The sequence below is a fragment of the Phocoena sinus genome, chromosome 2 (genome assembly GCF_008692025.1).
Source record: "Phocoena sinus isolate mPhoSin1 chromosome 2, mPhoSin1.pri, whole genome shotgun sequence".
NCBI classification, from domain to species: Eukaryota; Metazoa; Chordata; class Mammalia; order Artiodactyla; family Phocoenidae; genus Phocoena; species Phocoena sinus.
The window spans coordinates 114588889-114609106 of NC_045764.1; the positions used below are offsets into that span (position 1 = coordinate 114588889).

At 35.9% G+C, this 20218-nt stretch overlaps 1 protein-coding gene across 9 annotated transcripts in view; it reads right to left on the reverse strand.

Moving 5' to 3' along the window:
* Nucleotides 1-20218, reverse strand: part of RALGAPA1 (Ral GTPase activating protein catalytic subunit alpha 1) — a 220641-nt gene that overhangs the window by 143136 nt on the left and 57287 nt on the right. For all 9 annotated transcript variants that reach the window (XR_004348438.1, XM_032622552.1, XM_032622551.1 and 6 more), the window contains exons 6-10: nucleotides 20019-20196; nucleotides 17656-17771; nucleotides 13968-14106; nucleotides 12738-12946; nucleotides 10067-10306 (exon numbers count right to left, since the gene is read on the reverse strand). Coding sequence is in view for 8 of the 9 variants with exons in the window: in XM_032622552.1 (XP_032478443.1) it covers nucleotides 10067-10306; nucleotides 12738-12946; nucleotides 13968-14106; nucleotides 17656-17771; nucleotides 20019-20196 (882 nt within the window). In the remaining variant the exon portion in view is untranslated. The remainder of the gene's footprint in view (nucleotides 1-10066; nucleotides 10307-12737; nucleotides 12947-13967; nucleotides 14107-17655; nucleotides 17772-20018; nucleotides 20197-20218) is intronic.

Sequence of the window (20218 nt, forward strand, 5' to 3'; positions counted from 1 at the left end):
TGACCATATTTCTGCATGCAATTCTCTACTGAAACATAACGAAAACGTTCCACTTTTAAAACAAATTGTGATGGGCGAAGAAAAGTGGATACTATACAATAATGTGGAACAGAAGAGATCCTGGGGCAAGCGAAATGAACCACCACCAACCACACCAAAGGCTGGTCTTCATCCATAGAAGGTGATGTTGTGTATATTGAGATTGGAAAGGAGTCCTCTATTATGAGCTCCTTCCAGAAAACCAAACGATTAATTCCAAGTACTGCTCCCAATTAGACCAACTGAAAGCAACACTTGACGAAAAGTGTCCAGAATTAGTCAACAGAAAGCAAATAATCTTCCATCAGGCTAACGCAAGACTGCATATTTCTTTGATGACCAGGCAAAAACTGTTAAAGCTTGGCTGGTAAGTTCTCATTCATCTGCCGTACTCATAAGAAATTGCACCTTCAGATTTCCATTTATTTTGGTCTTTACAAAATTCTCTTAATGGAAAAAATTTCCATTTCCTGGAAGACTGTAAAAGGCACCTGGAACAGTTCTTTGCTCAAAAAGGTAAAACGTTTTGGGAAGATGGAATTATGAAGTTGCCTGGAAAATGGCAGAAAGTAGTGGAACAAAAGGGTGAAGACGTTGTTCAATAAAGTTCTTGGTGAAAATGGAAAATGTCGTTTATTTTTACTTAAAAACCGAAGGCACTTTTTGGCCAACCCAATACGTTACTTACTACTTTCCTCCATCTAACAAACCCTTTCCAAATTCTCATTCTCATGTTCCAGCAGCTTAATGGTCAATGACATAATTTTGATCATCATTGCCTGCTCTAAGACTATTTTACAACTGAAGCAACAGCTCGGCCTTCCTTAAAGATTTAAAAACCAAAACAAAACAAAAAATACCTCAAATAATCTCCAAAAAGTTCTATTCTCAGATACTGAAAAATTAACTTTAAAAAAAATTAGCATGGGAATTCGCTTTATTTTCTGCTCATTTTTGCTATGAACTGAAAACTGGTCTAAGAAAAAGTTTACTAATTTTAAAAATATTAGATCCAGAGTTAAGATTTTCATTATTGCATAAATTATCACACTATACCCCAAGTGGCTGGATGAATCTACTAAAGACTGGAGTGTATATGTATGACATTTGTCCTTACAGGCCCCTACACTGATTCTGCTGACACCCTAAATAAGGATCTTGAGGAAAGACTGATGTTAGCCATGGCTAAAAATCTGATGCATAAAAACTAGAGGGCCATTTTATACATTTACAATGAGAAATGGTTGTCTCAGACCAGAACATTCAAATCCATATTGGCACCTTATCTTTCTACAAAGAAGAACCACTCACAATCAGACATCAGTATTAATTGATAATAAGGGAAACTGTCATCATAGGCAAGAATATTTGAATCAATGTGCTCAGCAAACCTGCATGAGGTCATCTCCAGTTTTATGGTTCTATGACCATAAAACAACATAACCAGACAACTACATGGAGGAAGAATCAAAACAATAGGAGATGGAAAAAAACATTTGATGGTATCAGCTTAAGATAACCTGGTATACACAATTTTCTAATAATTGGCTTTGCCAATGGGGTCTGATTTACTGGTAGCTAAGCCTCTCTTCTTCAATGAAAAAACACTAACAAAACATGTTGGTCTCTGATTATTCTTTTAATGTGCTTCCATTATTAATTAATTAACCCAGATTGTGACAGACACATTCTTTAAAATTTAATCAAATACAGTGAGCATTTAGCAGACCTGGGAATTTTTTGTCTCCTTAAAGCAGTGGTTTGCATTTTGGTCTCAGAACCCCTAATCTGCTATATGTTAACACAAATAACACATTTTCCAAATTAAAAGAAGAGTGGCATTATTTTACATTTTTGCAAATCTGCTTAATGTTTAGCTTAATATAGAAGACAGTTGGATTCTCTTATCTGCTTGCTTCTACATTAAATCTGATACAGTATCACATGTCAGGTATGCTCTGGAAAACTTCACAGTACACTTGTGAAACAACAGGAGTGAAAAAGGTTTTGACCTTATGAACCTCAAAAGATCCTGGATATTTCTCATGAGCCCCAGATTATACTTTGCCACCCACTGACTTCGGAAAAAAATTAGGCATATGTATGTATGTTTATATTTTTTAAATTTACATACATATAAAATAAATCTGTGGTGCTTTTAAAGGTTAAACTCTTGATGTGTTATATTTACCTCATATCAAAGTACTTGGGGCTCCTCACTGTACCCTCCAAGTACTAACAACATAAAGCACAATAAATGGGTTTCCTTATGAAATAGAGGGTTAATGTCTGGAGTCCATTTATGCCTATTCTATTGGATATGGAGAACAATTTTATCATTTCAAATAACTTGGGCATTTATGTTTTACAGTTGTATCTTTGTTTTAAAGATAGGTAACAATATAAATACTTTCATCTGAGATAGAACTCACAATCATTAAACAGGCCCTAAAAAAAACATTATCAGCTATATGACAAATTAGCTCAAGACTTAGCTTCTAGAAATACATGTTAGCCCTGAGCTAGGACTGACAAAGTGCCCAGCACTCAACAGTTACTGAGCTTGATTCATTCACCAAATATTTATTAGGTTCCTAACTCACTGCCATGCACTATGGCTACAATGATGAATGAGAAAGAGAAGTATTCATGGAGGGTAATATGAAAGATCAAAATTGAACAAACATTCAAAAAAATAATTATAAAACTCAGGAGAGGTACTATGAAGAAGAGTACAGCTTTCAAAAACATCATTAAAAAAGAGGTACTTACTGTGTGTGTGTGTTTGTGTGCACATGTATGGGCAGGTGCTTCCACCTGTCTGTGGGTGGGTGGGTGAATTGGTGAGGGTGGTCATGGAAGACTTTTCTAGTGTAGACACATTTAAGCTATGACCTAAAGGTTGAGTAGCCAGGCGGGAAGGATAGAGAGGAAACAGGGGAAGGTTGAAGGACAAAAGTTCAGATAGGGAAACAGTAAGTATAACGGCTATGAGGATGAAATTATTTGAAAGATGAAAAGTAGAGACATTTCTACTAAAATTATTTACCTATAAAGGACTTGTGCTCTAGCTGGGATCGCTAAGGGCAAAATCATTCTATGCCCATATACCTGATAATTAATGGAATATTTCTGTCTATACTATAATATAATACATTGTGGAACATATGAGCCTTCAAAATCAGGAAAGAAACTATTACACAGATTCTCAATTTTACAAATTTATCATCAGTATTAAGCAGGTAAAAATAGCTTTCCTAATACAATCTAATCTTCAAAATTGATTTCTTTTCAAAACATGAATGATTCATTGGAGTCACCATCCTAAAATTATTTTTCCTTAAGTTTTATCTTAAAAATCACTTTAAAAAAATAGCTGTTACAATAAAAATAACATCTCAGAGAACTTCAGTTCCCAGCAATATCATAAAAAAGATATCCTGGGGGCTTCCCTGGTGGCGCAGTGGTTGAGAATCTGCCTGCCAATGCAGGAGACACGGGTTCAAACCCTGGTCGGGGAAGATCCCACATGCCGCAGAGCAACTGGGCCCGTGAGCCACAACTACTGAGCCTGCGCGTCTGGAGCTTGTGCTCCGCAACAAGAGAGGCTGCGATAGTGAGAGGCCCGCGCACCGCGATGAAGAGTGGCCCCCGTTCGCTGCAACTAGAGATAGCCCTTGCACAGAAACGAAGACCAAACACAGCCATAAATAAATAAATAAAATTTTAAAAAAAAGATATCCTGGAATCTACCTGCACAGAACACCTAAAAATTATCACAAAAAAATATAATATACATTTTTAAAAGAATGGCTCAGCTTGTGAGGATATTCTGAGTCTAGAACAAAATGGAAGTATTAATCTAGAGAGGCAAATAATCAATGCAGCTGCTGGGTGCTGCCCTGGACAGCCTCCAGAGCTTTGGTTTAAAAGGCCAACTGTATAGAGGGGCGAGACAGAGCAGAATCCTACTCACAGCTGATAACAATGAAGGCTATATCCTCAATACAAAGGTGAGCTAGGAGGGAAGAAAATAACTTGACTCCAGAGAAGAGTCAGTGAGGAAACTTGTCTGTTGACTTGGGGTAGGGGAATATGAGATAAGAACAGCCTTCCCTGCAAATTCATTTTCTCAGGCTGGCCATCACCTAACTTTGAGAGCTGCAAAGTGAGAAGAATAATAAGCTAAGAATTGTAATTTAAAGTAAATCAAGGTTGACAGGACCCCTGAACACCTGAGAGAAGCAAGTGCAAATCCTCTCTGGAGAAACACATCCTTCAACCCAGGTTTCAAAGTAATTTGCACAAAATTCCAAAGAAATGTAAGCTCTTAACACAAAAATCCAAAACAAATGAGGGTGAGTAAACAGAAACAACAAGGCCAGAACTGCAAAAACTTAAGTTACTGGAATTACTGGAATAAGGAATATTAAATAAGTATTTTAATACATTTTAATTAAGAAGAAAGCGAAAATATGAACAAAGAATAAGCCACTGCAAAAAATGACTAGACAGATATTAAAAAAACAACCAAATACAACTTTTAGAAATGAAAATATAAAGAGCATCATAAAAAACACAATAAGGGGAACTCTGTTTCCAAGAGTGTCATGGACCAGGTAACCTGACCAACCTTACAACTAAAAAAACAAAAATAATACATTTTTAAAAAAACTTTCATCTTCTTAAATGCACTGATGAGCCATAAAATAGGAAGAAATATTTGAAAATGAAAACCTACATAAAGTCCAAACTCAAGAGAGGTCTTAGGTGTAGCAATAAAGCTGACTTGCACTTTGAATGAAACCAATTACTTTTATGGAACTACTGGGGCAAGGAAGGAAGAACAATAGGAAACCTCCAAACAAATATGGGATTCCAAAGACCTATATATCATCAGTGTGATGCTGAATTAGAAATAAACCCACCTCACTAAAAGTCTGCAAGGAAAACTGCTCATATTTAGATGCAAAGTAGATAACAGGAATCTTGTCATAGACACTAACCAAAAGCTAGTCTTAATACAGGTTTATACTGTACATTCATTATTATCTGGCTGGCTTAAACTTCAAATCAAGAATTCAGTTTAATGAAGTTGGAAGTGTTTCCTTGCATCTATGTGAAGCAAATGCAATTCCTCTCTGGAGCAATCAACCTTTAACAAACCAAATCAAGAAACAGTCATAACAGCAAAAGCTCAGAATCAAAGTTCTGAATTTCTGAAATCACAAAATAGTGCAAGAAATATTACAAGATATTGCAAGAGAATATAGCATCATGAGAAGGAGCATTCAGAAACAAAATATGGCAGAATCAGACCTATGAAGACCTCAGGAATATTAGGGTGATCAATCAATATAAAATAACTAAGTTTCATATTAATACATAAAATGAAAGTAATGAACTAGAGACAATAAAATTGACCAAGCAGACTGGCCAACTTCTAGAAACAGCTGTAATTAGAAAGAAAGTATCCAGAATGCAGCACAGAGAGACAAAGTGATGGAAAATATATGTGAGAGGTCAGTAGACGTATGAAGTGGGAAGGTCTAACACACATCTTGAAAGGCAAGAAAAAAATGGGACAGAGGCAATGTTTAAAGAGAGAATGGCTGAAAAATTTCCAGAATTGTCAAATTATACTAATCCATAATTACAGTATCCCCAAAGTATCCTCTGAAGAATAAATAAAAGGAAATCTAGACCTGGACATACCACAGTAAAATACAAAATGCCAAACGCTAGAAAAAGGTACAAAAAGAGCCAGAGAAAAGATAACTGCACTAAGAATTCAACTGTTGATTGACATCTCAACAGCAACAATGTAAAACAGAAAAGTGGGAAAGCATCTGAGTGTCCGAAATGTACTAGGTGAAAATAATACATTTTAATTGTCAATCTAGAATTTTATGTCCAGGGGAAAAAGTATTTCAAGAATGTGGGCAAAATAAAGACATTTTCAGAGCAAAATCTTGTGTTTGAAAGCAACGGGCATCCAAAAGCAAATTCTAAATGATGAACTTCAAGCAGGGTGGGTTGGCCAAAACGTGCCTTCGGTTTTTAAAGTAAAACTAAAAGACACATTTTCCACTTTCACCAAGAATTTTATTGAATAACGTATTCATCCTTTTGTTCCGCTACCTTCTGCCATTTTTTGGGCAACTTCATGATTGAAGTTGCCTAAAAAACTTATCTTTTACCCAAAACTTTTTATCTTTTTGAGCAAAGAACTGTTCCAGGTGCCTTTTACAGGCTCCAGGGAATTGAAATTTTTTCCATTAAGAAAATTTTGTAAAGACCTAAATAAATGGAAATCTGAAGGTGCAGTGTCTGGTGAATATGGCAGATGAATCAGAACTTCCCAGCAAAGCTGTAATGGTTTTTTCCTGGTCATCAAAGAAACATGCAGTCTTCCATTATCCTGATGGAAGATAATGCCTTTTCTATTGACTAATTCTGGAGGCTTTTCGTCGAGGGCTGCTTTCAGTTGGTCTAACTGGGAGCAGTGCTTGTTGGAATTAATTGTTTGGTTTTCTGGAAGGAGCTCATAATAGAGGACTCCCTTCCAATCCCACTATATATACAACATCACCTTCTTTGGATGAAGACCGGCCTTTGATGTGGTTGATGGTGGTTCATTTCGCTTGCCCCACAATCTCTTCCGTTCCACGTTGTTGTACAGTATCCACTTTTCATCCCTCGTCACAACTGGTTTTAAAAATGGAATGTTTTCATTACATTTAAGTAGAGAATCACATGTGGAAATACAGTCACGGTTTTTTTTCACTTAACTTCTGTGGAACCCAAACATCAAAGCAATGAACATAACCAAGTGGGTACAAATGATTTTCAATGCTTGATTTGGATATTTTGAGTATACTGGCTATCTCCCGCATGGTATAACATTGATTGTTCTCAATTAATGTCTTGATTTGATTGCTATCAACTTCAACTGGTCTACCCATGCCCTAGAGCATTGTCCAGTGAGAAATATCTAGCACGAAACTTTGCAAACCACTTTTGAAAAAAATATTTATTTATTTATTTGGCTGCGCCAGGTCTTAGTTGTGGTGTGTGGGGTCTTGGTTGCGGTATGTGGGATCTAGCTCCCTGACCAGGGATAGAACCCGGGCCCCCTGCATTGGGAGCGTGGAGTCTTAACCACTGGACCACCAGGGAAGTCCCTGCAAACCACTTTGACTTGTTTGATAGGTCACAGCACCTTCTTCAAACACTGCAAAAATCTTCTCTTTGCCACTTCGGTTGCGTTTTTACCTTTCTTGAAATAGTAAAGCATAATATGCTGAAAATGTTGCTTTTTTCTTCTATCTTCAATATTAAAATGGCTACACAAAAATTCACCAATTTTGCTAAGTCTTTTTTTAAATGCACACTGGTATGACAACTGTCACATATAATCTAACAAAACTGTTTCAAATGAAGTTAAAAACAACTAAGTGCTGCTAGAGCCATCTTATGGAAAAAACCAAATAAACCTTTTGGCCAATGCAATAAATGGAAGATCTGAAAAGGGAAAAATCATAATCAAAAGAAGTGATGAATATAACTAAATGTAAATCAATACTGAATGCACAGAATAATAAGATTACTGGAGTTAAAATACAAGCATGCAAAATAGAACTGAATTATTTGGTAATAACAGTATATAAGTTAGGGGGAGAAATCAGAGTAATAATGTTCTACGATCCTTGTATTGATTAGGAAGAGGGTAAAAAAAACACTAACTTTATATTTGGAAAGTGAAGTATGTATGCTAAAATTTATATAGTAATCACTAAAGGAAAAGGAATAGAGTAAAACTTTCAAACCAAGTGATGGGGAGGAGGAGGATACAGAATGAAAAAACATCAATTAAAAACAAAGCAAAAAATAAGAGAATTATGAAAAAAATACAGACGTAAGAAAAATAAAAAGAACAAAATAAGATATATCAATAAATCCAAACATATCAGTAATTATAATAAATATTCCAGTTAAAAGACAAAGATTTTTTAAAATCCAACCATATTTACAAGAGACATATAAAATGTAATGATATAAAAGGGCTGAAAATAAAAGGATTAAAAAAATATACATGAGGCTAATTATAATAAAAAGAAAGTGGTATTAATGTACAAGTAGATAAAGTAGACTAGTACAAGTAGACTTTAAGCAAAAATAATTGCTACAGATGAAAAGGGCCATAAATAAAAGGCTTAACTCACCAAAAAGATATAAAATTATAAATATGTACGTACTTAATTACAAAGCTTCAAAATACATAAAGGAAAATTTATAGAACTACAAGGAAAAAATAGACAAATCACCATCAGAATATAAGATTTTAATACACCCTTCTCCATAACTGTGAGGTCAAGCTAACCAAAAATCTTAAGAATATAGAAAAGTTGACTAAAGCAATAATAAGCTTGATCTAACAGACTTTAATAATCATGAATTCCAAAGGAAAGAATACATTCTCTTCTAACACACAGGACGTTTATGGAGGCTGACTACATACTGATTATACAGACTATATTCTCTGACCAAAAGAATCGCATTAGAAATCTGTAAGAAAAAGGAAAACTAGAAAAATCTTATATGTTTGGGAGACAGACACTGCTAAATAACTCATAGGTCAACGAAAATATTAACATGAAAATTAGAAAATTTTTATAAGTGAATAATAACAAAAATGCTATACATGGAAGTTTGTAGACTGTAGCTAAAACAGCATTAAGAGGTAAATTAATAGCCTCAAAAATACTTATATGAGAAAAATGTGAGGCTAATTAATTAGCTAGGAAAAGAACCATCAAATAAAATCAAGAAAAGCAGAAAGAAAGAACAAGGAGCAAAAATTAATGAAAACAAACATAAAACACAGAGGATCAACAAAGCCAAAAGCTCATTCTTTGCAAAGACTAATAAAACTGACAAATCTCTGGTAAGAATCATCAAGAAAAAAAACAAACAAGGAACAAATACTAACAGGAATGACAAGGGGAAACATTACTATATATGCCCCAGAGATTAAAAAGCTTGTAAGAGAATGTATTTAAAAACAAATGTAATGAACAAATTCCTAGAAAAACAAACACACTCAAACTGACTCAAGAACTAGAAAACCTGAACAGTTCTTTAAGCTTTAAATTTTCCCACAAATATTCCAACCATTTTTGTCAAATATCTTTCCTTTCACATTTGTCATATATTCTGTCAACACAAACCTTAAACTTGGCAACTAAGAATCACTGCCAAAGCTACAGCAAGTTTGTGGCACAGAATAAAGAGCACTGACATGGGAACCAGGATCTGGGAGTCTTAGTTCTGGATCTACCACTTACTTGCTGTGAGACTTGAATGATCCCCTTCAGCTACAAAACTCAATGATGTTTACCTGCAAAAGTACCTTTGCTATTAAGAGCAAATGATTGGTTTTCATAAGGTTTATTTTCCCATAAAAATTTCTATGTAATTGAGAATGTGCATTTAGGAATTTCTAGCTATCTTTATGTGAAATAGCTTTTATTCATTTTCCTTCCCTCTCTTTCTTTGTTTTATTCCCCAAATAATATCTGCCTTAAGCAAATTTAATTTCAGAATGCCTTAAAGGACAAAACTGAGCCTCCAAGGGGAGGATAAAGACAATGAAAACATCGCTTCTTATATTCATAAACCACTTTTTATTGATTTTAGAGTGAAAGATAACAATTTTTCTATAATTTATTAATCAAATGGTAGGAATAAAAGTTTCAAACCGCAAAGTGAGTCACTAAGAAAATTATTCTGATAACAGAAGGAATATTGGAGGGGAGGGGATAATTATTAAACTAAAGTTACCATAAACTAAAAATATAAATAACTGAAAATATTAAAGAATTAGATGTAATAAACCAAAATACTAAATATGAACTTTAAAAAACATTTCCATGAAGAATAAATTTTAAATAGCTTAAAGTCAGTATATTCAATATTAAAAGCAAAAGTCTATATTACAAATTAAAAATACTGAGAGGTATTTTACCTGACGAAATATCTCTGTGACAAAGTTTACATTACTTCTTTTAGAAGAAAAAACTCTGCGAACTATTTCAATGTCTGTGAGATGTTCTTCATCAATACTACAGAGACTAGAAGAGCTAGGTTCTCGCTCCGTGAGAGTGCTTGTGTTGGAATGAGACTGCTCAGGTTCTGTAGTTCTATCTGCTTTATCAACATTATCATTTTTGTTTTCTTCTCTGGATACCAAACTAGCAGCTGCTCTCTAAAATAAAAACAAAAAGGGGAGAATATCATAACCATTTAAATCAATATTCTGTCTTCAAATAGCAAATACTGACAAAATCCAAAGCATTCCATAAGTAACTTACAGCACTGTTTAAAATCTATGCATAGTTTCATTTAGAATCTGTTCTAAATAGTTAAATGGCAATGAAATAACTTAGTATCTAAGTGATATAGTGATACTCACTAATCATCTATTCAATTAAGTTTATTTTTCAGTATGTTTGCAGAACAAACAAGTTACTAATTAAACTGGGTAAAAGAATAATGCCAAATGGAGTCAGCTCAGCTCATCAATAATAAATAAATACCTTAATTCTGGAATATTTATTCAGTAAGTTTTAATGTGTAAATTCATCTCTATTTTACCTTAGACAAAAATTATACAAAGGAGGACTTCCCTGGTGGGAAAAAAAACTTAAAAAAAACAAAGGAGGACTTCCCTGGTGGCACAGTAGTTAAGAATCTGCCCTGCCAATGCAGGGGACATGGGTTTGATCCCTGGTCCAGGAAGATCCCACATGCCATGGAGCAACTAAGCCCATGCGCCACAACTACTGAGCCTGTGCCCTAGAGCCCACGCACCACAATTACTGAGCCTACATGCCACAACTACGGAAGCCTGCATGCCTAGAGCTCATGCTCCACGAAAAGAGAAGCCACTGCAATAAGAAGCCCACGCACTGCAATAAAGAGTAGCCCCTGCTCTCTACAACTACAGAAAGCCTGTGAACAGCAATGAAGACCCAACACAGCCATAAATAAATAAATAAATAAATTTATTTTTAAAAAAGAAATAGAAGAAAAATTGTGACAGAAAAAGTAGAAATTAAGCTAAAATAAAATACATATTAGAAAACTCTACATTCTAATAACTTAACAATTTTCACCATGACTGAAGATGATGGCTAAGCCTAGAGAAAAAGTTAAAGGCTTAAGGCAGTAATAAAGAAATTACTACCATGATATGATAGGAGTAGCACTATTCTGTGGTATGATAAATTACTTTCTGGTACATTATTCAATATTTGGTCACAGTTTTGTCACCTATAAAATATAAGAGTTTAAGTAAGTGTGTAAATGATCTCAAATATGCTTCCCAATTTAAAAAAATCTCTAATTTTTAGTTTACTGAGCTCTGGGATCAGATAAAATAGTTCTGCTTGAGAGTTTCTACATTTAAAAATTCTTTGTAGAGAACCTAGAACAACATTTTGAGGAAAACACATCACATAATCTGCTACAGATAAATAAAAGGCCAGGGGGAATATAAGTCAAATTTTCTGAACACTTATGAACACACTTTATACCTCCACTTAATTTTTAAAGGATTTAAGAAGATGTATAAAAAGCACACACATATAAAATATTTTTAAAACTAAATGAGGAAATCCAAGAAAAGGAAAACAAAAATAATTTTTAAAACTCTGCAATATAGACAATTTCAGGAAAAACACATATTGCGAGAGGAGAGGAAAGTGAAAAAGAAGTGTGAAAAAAGGGGAAATGGGTTAATTAAAAATAACAGAATTTTAAATATTAGTCCTTCCATCGTACAGCTGTGTAACTTTACATTGCATTTCTAGAGTCAGTGTTCTTCGTGAAAAGAGGTGACATGAGATGGAGACAGGACTTTAAAACAGTACTCTGAGAATACCTAGAAATCTAAAATGAACTATGAAGGTCATTTGATTGCAAATTGTTTCCAACTTCAAGAATTTGCACAATTCAGAATATTTTTATTTGTACAATTCAGGATGTTTTTAGTACTTTACAATTAACAAAATATAGAAATAAGCTGAGACTTGTATGTGACTGAAATTATCTTCTATACCTTACAGGTTTTATTTTTTTATTAAGAAAACTATTGGTTCTATAATAATTGTTAAAATTCGGATTTATAAAATACATTTATACAAAGAAAATATCATTATTATTTGTTTTAAATGTGTTCTACAACTAAGGCAACTGAAATCAGCAGACAATTCCCTAAAGCCATGTTTAACTTTAAGAAGCTTACTCTAGGGCTTCCCTGGTGGCACAGTGGTTAAGAATCCGCCTGCCAGTGCAGGGGACATGGGTTCAATCTCTGGTCCGGGAAGATCCCACAAGCTGCGGAGCAACTAAGCCCATGCGCCACAACTACTGAGCCTGTTCTCTAGAGCCCGTAAGCTACAACTACTGAGCCTGCGTGCTGCAACTACTGAAGCCCTCACGCCTGGAGCCTGTGCTCCGCAACAAGAGAAGCCACTGCAATGAGAAGCCCGCACACCGCAACAAAGAGTAGCCCCCCGCTCACCACAACTACAGAAAGCCCACGCACAGCAATGAAGACCCAACACAGACAAAAATAAATAAATAAATAAATAAAATTTATATATAAAAGAAAGCTTACTCTATGTGTCTATTACCTGAATATTCTTTGGCAAGACTTCACCATCCATCCCAGGAATATGAGGTCCTGTATGTGGCTTTGGCTCCAGCCAGAATGAAACCAGCCAACGAATGACAATAACACGAGCCTTAATGAAAGGCTCCTTTGTACAATAGATTGCTTCATTGGTTTCAGCATCCTTCTTTATCATGACATAATGTGGCTTTGGTCTCATCTGTGGGATATCTAGGCAAAATAAAACGAAAACCAAAATAAGAAAGGAATTATGCTTAGATAAATCTATGTTTTTAAATATTTGAGAAAACACTGTGACAATGTTCTGGTTTAAGAAACAGAAGTTGTACATTTTAAAATAATTTGCTAGATATTAGCATGGGATCTAGAAGACTGAACCATATACAGCTGATATATGGAAACATGTCTTTTTGCAAAATATCACTAAAAAATCATTCAAAGTACAAAGAAACTTCCAGAGCCATTTAAAATTAATGAGACCTTACTTCAATTAACCTAAGACTGAAACACATATTTTGACATCATACAAAGTATGAGAATTTTTACAGCAAAATTATTTTTAAAGCAAATATTGTTCCCAATGGTAAAGGTTTGCTATTCTAATTTAAATCATTTCTACTAGCCCTAATGGCTTTGCCTAAGCTTGTTAGCTGCCTAATCTTGGCGGAGCTTAAAACAGAAACATCTTTGTGCAAAAAGGACACTTCCACATACAGGCTGTCAATACCTTCTATACATGGCAGAGGTCTACTTCTAACCCAGGGCTGTCCTTGAGGCTATAGCTTCAAGATTCCAACAGACACTTTGGCACAATCACTAAATACTGGACAAGATATGATCAGACTATACGACAATGTAATTATTCACACAGAATTTGCAAAAGCCATAGAAATTGAACCCAGAGGGACCTTTGAAAATATTTATAACATGGTTAAAAGATCATACCAAACATTAGAATTAAGTTTAATTTATAATCATAAATATTTCTGGTAGGCTAACTTCTCCAGTAGGTGATATCCAGAGACTAAGTTTTTTAAAAATCTCTTCACTCTCAATGAAAACTTTCTACTAATAAAACTGCACTTTCAGTATGAATCACGGTATAATATCTCCAATTAATCAATATAAATGAAATGTTATCAGTTTTCTGCAGGTAACAAATGCTAACTTTACACTGAGGAATGTTTTACTCTTATGTGTAATATTTTAGAAAATTCCAAAGACTACCTACCAAGTACAGGATGATATAAACTATTCTCCTTACAGATGTTTGGAAAAATATAAGGCAAGTAATATTTCTTAAAATGTGAAAATAAAAATGAAAATCCTCTTTCTTGGTTTTCTTTGTTCTTCCATTCTAAACTTTTTACCTAAAATTAAACAAACAATTAGAATCATTCCAAGAGAAAGAAATTATGAGCTGTTATAAACAAGCTTGTAAAAGGTTACTTAAGCAATAAATTAAACTGTTACACTGCAAAGATATATAGCTAAATATATATGTGTATGTACATATATATATGTACATACAAAAAGTGGTCTAGTGCCATGCAAATGCATTATACAGTTGACCCTTGAATAACTCAGGGGTTGGGGTGCTGACCCTGTGCGTGCACTTGAAACTCCATGTGTAACTTTACAGTCGGCCCTCCGTATCTGCAGATTCAACCAACAGTGGATTGTGTAGTAATGTAGATCATATTCATTGAAAAAAAATCTGTGTATAAGTGGACCTATATTGTTCAAAGGTCAAGGATACATGTTATCTTTCAAAAATCTTGTAAGTTAAAATGTGCTCTGCAAAACTGTCAAAGTTGACTTAAAACTCGGCTCTACTACTGACAAAGCTGCTAATGTTCTTTCCTCTTTCCCACTTCCTGAATAATTCAGCCTAAAAGTCATACAAAATAGGCATATGTGAGAGGAAGGAAGAGAAGGTATGAAATAGTGGCAGTCAAGTGCAGGTGATCAGAGCCTGACCACAGGAGGCATCCATGAAGGGGGTGTAACAGAGGCAGTAGCCCAGTGGGGACTCAGAGCCTGCGAGGGGTGAGGACAGTATCCATAAGTGTAGAGGGGAGTAAACAAGAGGGGACACAGTTGTAAAATACAGGGTGTGAACATTCCAGTAGGGTGAAGAAGATATGTAAGTAGGGGAATAGTAAAGGCCCAGAGTGTACCACAGTGAGCTACTACTACACACTAACTTTAGAATGGCTAAAATTATAGACTAACCATATCAACTGTTGGTGAGGATATGAAGCAACTTTAAGTCTCATGCATTGCTGGTGGAATACCAAAAGCTACAACCATTTGGAAAACTATTTGGCAGTGTCTTAAAAAGTCAAAATATGCCTACCATACAACCCAGCCATTCCATTACCCAAGGGAAAAGAAAGTTTATATTGACACAAAGACTTATTTACCAATATTCGTACCAGTTTTATTTGTAATAGCCAAAAACTGGAAACAACTCACATTACCATCAACAGGTGACTGGATAACACATCATAGTACATCCATACAATGAAAAGCTACTCAGCAATAAAAGGGACCAAACTATTGATACATACAATAATATGATTTTTAAAATAATTATGCTGAAAAAAAAGAGAAGCCAAACCAAAAAAAAAAAAAAAATGGAGGTACCATACAATTCCATTTATCAGAAAATGCAAATGATAGTGAAAGCAATCAGACTGAAGTTGCCTGGGGATGGGATGATGGGGGGGCGGGGCAGGTAGAGAAGGGTGGATTACAAAGGGATCTGAGAACTTTTAGGGGTGATAGATATGTTCATTATCTTGATTGTAGTGATGGTTTCATGGTTGTATACATGTAATAAAATTTATCAAATTGTACTTTTCAAACATTACAGTTTACTGTATGTCAAATGTATCTCAATAAACCAGTAAAACAAGTTTAAAAATCCACATGACGTACAAAAGTTTTTTTTTTAAAGAAAAACTGGTAATAATCACAGTAACAATAACTACCCACCACTGAATACTTACTATATGTCATGCACTTGTTTATTCTAAGTATAAGGCCAACTGGCCCGAGGCAGGGGAACACAATCAGATTCACAGTTTGCATCAGAACGAAATTCTCAGGACCATCCAGTTCCAGAAACTGCCCTGGAGACATTCCGGACCACCCAGTTCCAGGAACTTACTTGGGGACTTTGAAACCAGCCCAGCCTTCCCGCCTTTCGAGGGGCGGGACTAATGGTCCCCCAGGATACCAGAAAAGACCACCAAATAAGGAATACCCTGTGCCCTCCCAGATTCACCACACCCCTTTCCCTCTTCCCCTATAAAATCTTGCCCAACCCTTGCCCGGGTGCGACTTCTCTGGCCACCTTTCTCTCGGACCAGTGAACCTCGCCCGGGAGCGCTCCCTAATAAAGCTCACTTGAAGCTTTCCTCTGTTTCGTGGTGCCGTTTGTTAAGATCCGACCTTACACTAAGTACTACGCACTAATTACTTAAGCCCCAAACACCAAAATGGGATAGGTATTATTTTTTATCTCTACCTTAAGCACAGAGAGGTTAAGTAATTTGCCAAAAGTCACATTATCAGTAAGATGTAGAGACAGTATTCAAACCCTGGCAATCTCGTTCAGGATCCAAATTAACTTCATAATGTTTGTTTCTGAGGCACAAGGAACTTTTGTGTTTGGAACAGTTACAAGAAATGTGTATATGCTAAAAGTGTTTTCATCAATAAGGATATTCACATTTCATATATAGAGATGAATAGGTTACCTTACAAAATACATGCACCTAAGGACTTCCCTGGTGGTCCAGTGGTAAAGAATCTGCCTTACAATGCAAGGGACATGGGTTCGAAACCTGGTCAGGGAACTAAGATCCCACGTGCCGCAGGGCATATAAGCCTGCATGCCACAATTACTGACTTGCACGCCTCAACTAGAGAGCCCACGAGCTGCAAACTACAGAGCCCACACGCCCTGGAGCCTGCGCACCACAACTAGGGAAAGGGAAAAAAACCCTCATGCTGCAACTACAGAGAAGCCCGTGCACCGCAACGAAACATCCTGCATGCCTCAATGAAGATCCCTTGTGCCACAACTAAGACCCAATGCAGCCAATAAATAAATAAATAAACAAATAATAAATAAATAAGTCTTTAAAACAAAAAAACAAACAAACTACATGCACCTAGAAATTTTAAAAGTACAAGTAGGATTAAATGTAAATTACATTCCCCCATCCCCCACCTCACCCTTAGTCCACCTCCCCAGTTGCTGCCTCTAGGCAGACTGATCCCTAAATCAAACAGTTTTTCATTTAAAGTACCATAGCTGCTGATTATAAATGAAAAGATTAGAAAGTAAATCCAACTGGCTCACATAAGAAGGTATATACACATAAAGAGTCTACTATAAAAATTTCTCTCTTCAGCTCCCTTTCTAAGAGGTCCATAATCTCTCCAGTGATTTTTATTTCAGGAAGGGTATACTAACATCTATTTTCAAAAGTAAAAGTCTGTGACTTCCCTGGTTGCGCAGTGGTTAAGAATCTGCCCGCCAATGCAGGGAACATGGGTTTGGGACATGTCGCACAGCAACTAAGTCTGTGTGCCACAGCTACTGAGCCCACACGCCTAGAGCCCGTGCTCCACAACAAGAGAAACCACTACAATAAGAAGCCCACGCACCGCAACAGAGTAGCCCCTGCTTGCCGCAACCAGAGAAAGCCCGTGCACAGCAATGAAGACCCAACACAACCAAAAATAAATAAATTTATTTACTTAAAAAAAAAAAAGTAAAAATGTGTTACTTCTCCTTCAGGAAAATAAGCAAATATCTACTGTGACAGAATAATGGTAAGAGGGGGAAAAATGAATACCCACAGGATAGTAAGGAGGGTGATATAAAAGAAGATAACACGTACCTGAATTACTATATATTTTAAAAGTGCTTCAAGAAAATAGCTTGTTAGATCTTCTTGTCCTTTATCTCCTGATTGTGGGGGGACAAGTGGAGTGATTTCTTCTATAGTGACTTGAGCTATCCGAAGACAAAAAAAAAGTTTAGTATAATTACAAAACAAATTTAACAATATGATAATATGGCCCAAATAAAATTTAACTACAAAACAGATAAGCAAAGAATACTGCTTGAAAACATTCTGATGATTGAAATCTGAAATAAATCTGAGGTCATCCTGATAGCCCATCACAAAAACCATAAACTTTAATAATCAACTGTTTCATGAACCCTTGATCAAGGAAATGTGACACAGGGATGGACAGATATTGAGGGATTAAGAGTGAATAATGTCTCACCTGAAAAAGAATTGCTCGTGATATTTTAAAATTCAGATTAAGAGTGTCCACTACAAAATTCCATAAATATGATGGGAAACATTAATAATAATGTGCTTATTCATCAATTAAAGAACAACCTGATTACTCTAGGTAATGATCATGCTTACTCTTTAAGGTAGCCCCTTTATTCAAAGGATGAAATACTAATTCCCTCTCAAAAAGAAAGAGAAGTTAGCATCTTAGTTTCTTGATTATGAAAGCCCACTTGTAAAATAAGAAACTTTCACATTTTTAAACTTTTCACATATTCAAAAACATTGATTATAACAAAAGCAAATTCAAGAAAATCAACCCACAACTAGCTAAATTTTCTTAAATATTTCCCAGGCAACACAATCAGTACCTGGTTTAGCATAGGCAGGTCCCTAAACCTATTTCCCAGTAAACAGCAGCCAAGTAATTAAGCCCAAAGACATGGATTTTTTTTAGTCCTCTTTGCACAAAGTAAAACATACTTGTATGTCAATGTACATCCAAATTAACTCAAGGATACAAGCTGATACATGAAAATTCAAAATTAAAGATAAATGTAAAATGGCCTGTATTAAACATGTTTCTAATACTTTGCTATCAGGGGTCTTGCAGGCCCTAGTGAGAAAGCCCCTTCCAGAGCTAGCTAATTCCTAGAGAAAACTATGGGCCAGAGAGTTTGCCTTTCATATGCAAAGCAAACAACCCGGAGCCCATATCTCTACCACTTCCTCTGCTGGGCTCTCACACTCAGGGTTACTTACTAGTTCCCTAGCCTAATGACCCCCAGGGCTAAGTACCAGACAACCAGAGATAACCCCTATGCCCCAGAGCCTGCTAAAATTATCCAAATTAGCCAGTTTTCAACTTGCTCACCCTGCTTCACACATTCCCGCCTGCAGAAACCACAAAAGGGCTCTTGCCCATGATACCCACCCCTACCCTCAAGCCCCTACCACGCCCGACTAACCCTGGTGCTTCCCTGTGTGGCCACCCTCCCTGGTGTGGCACACCCGCTCCTCCTGGGAACATGAGTAACAAACTATCTTTTTAATGGCAATCATCTCCTGGTCTCATTATACCTGGTTGACAAAACCTACATGTTATTTTTAAAATTTTTATTTATTTACTTTTTTACTGAAGTATAATTTACATACATTATACAAGTTTCAGGCATATGACATAATGATTCAACATTTGTATGCACTGCAAAAATGATCACCCCAATCTGTGACCATACAAAATTACAAAAAAAATGTTTCTTGTGATAAGAACTTCTAATATTTATTTTCTTAGCAACTTTCAAAGTTGCAAAATATTATCAACTACAGTCCCCATGCTGTACATTACATCCCTGTGACTTATTTACTTTATGACTAGAAGTTTGTACCTCTTGATCCCCTTCACCCATTTTGCCCACCCGCAACTCCTACCTCCCACCTCTCTGGCAACCACCAATCCCTTCTCTGTATCTGTGAGTTTGGTTTTATAAAACCTACATTTAAAAACCTGGCCTTGGATTATTCAGTTAAAAATGTACAGGGACTTCCCTGGTGGCGCAGTGGTTAAGAATTCACCTGCCAATGCAGGGGACATGGGTTTGAGCCCTGGTCCGGGAAGATCCAACATGTCATGGAGCAACTAAGCCCATGCGCCACAACTACTGAGCCTGTGCTCTAGAACCCACGAGCCACAACTAGTGAGTCTGCGTGCCACAACTACTGAAGCCTGTGTGCGTAGAGCTCGTGCTCCCCAAAAAGAGAAGCCACCGCAATGAAGAGTAGCCCCCGCTCGACACAACTAGAGAAAGCCCACGTGCAGCAACGAAGACCCAATGCAGCCAAAAATAAATAAATAAAATAATTTTGTTTTAAAAGGTACAGACATTTAAAAATATCTATTACAAACTACACAGACATTTTTAAATTAATGATGGAAAAGATCTTATGACTCTTACTTTCTTGAAGGTTGAGTGGAGGATTAATGAGATTATCTAAAGTTCGAGGTCCATATTCAGATTGTGGTGCTGAAAATCCAGGGATTAAACATGAAAACATCCAAAGCTGTTCTTTGCTACAGTTATTCTGAAGAGCTTGCAACCATAATAAGAAAAGGCGAACACCTTCCCGCCTAATCTAAAATGAAATAAAATGAAAA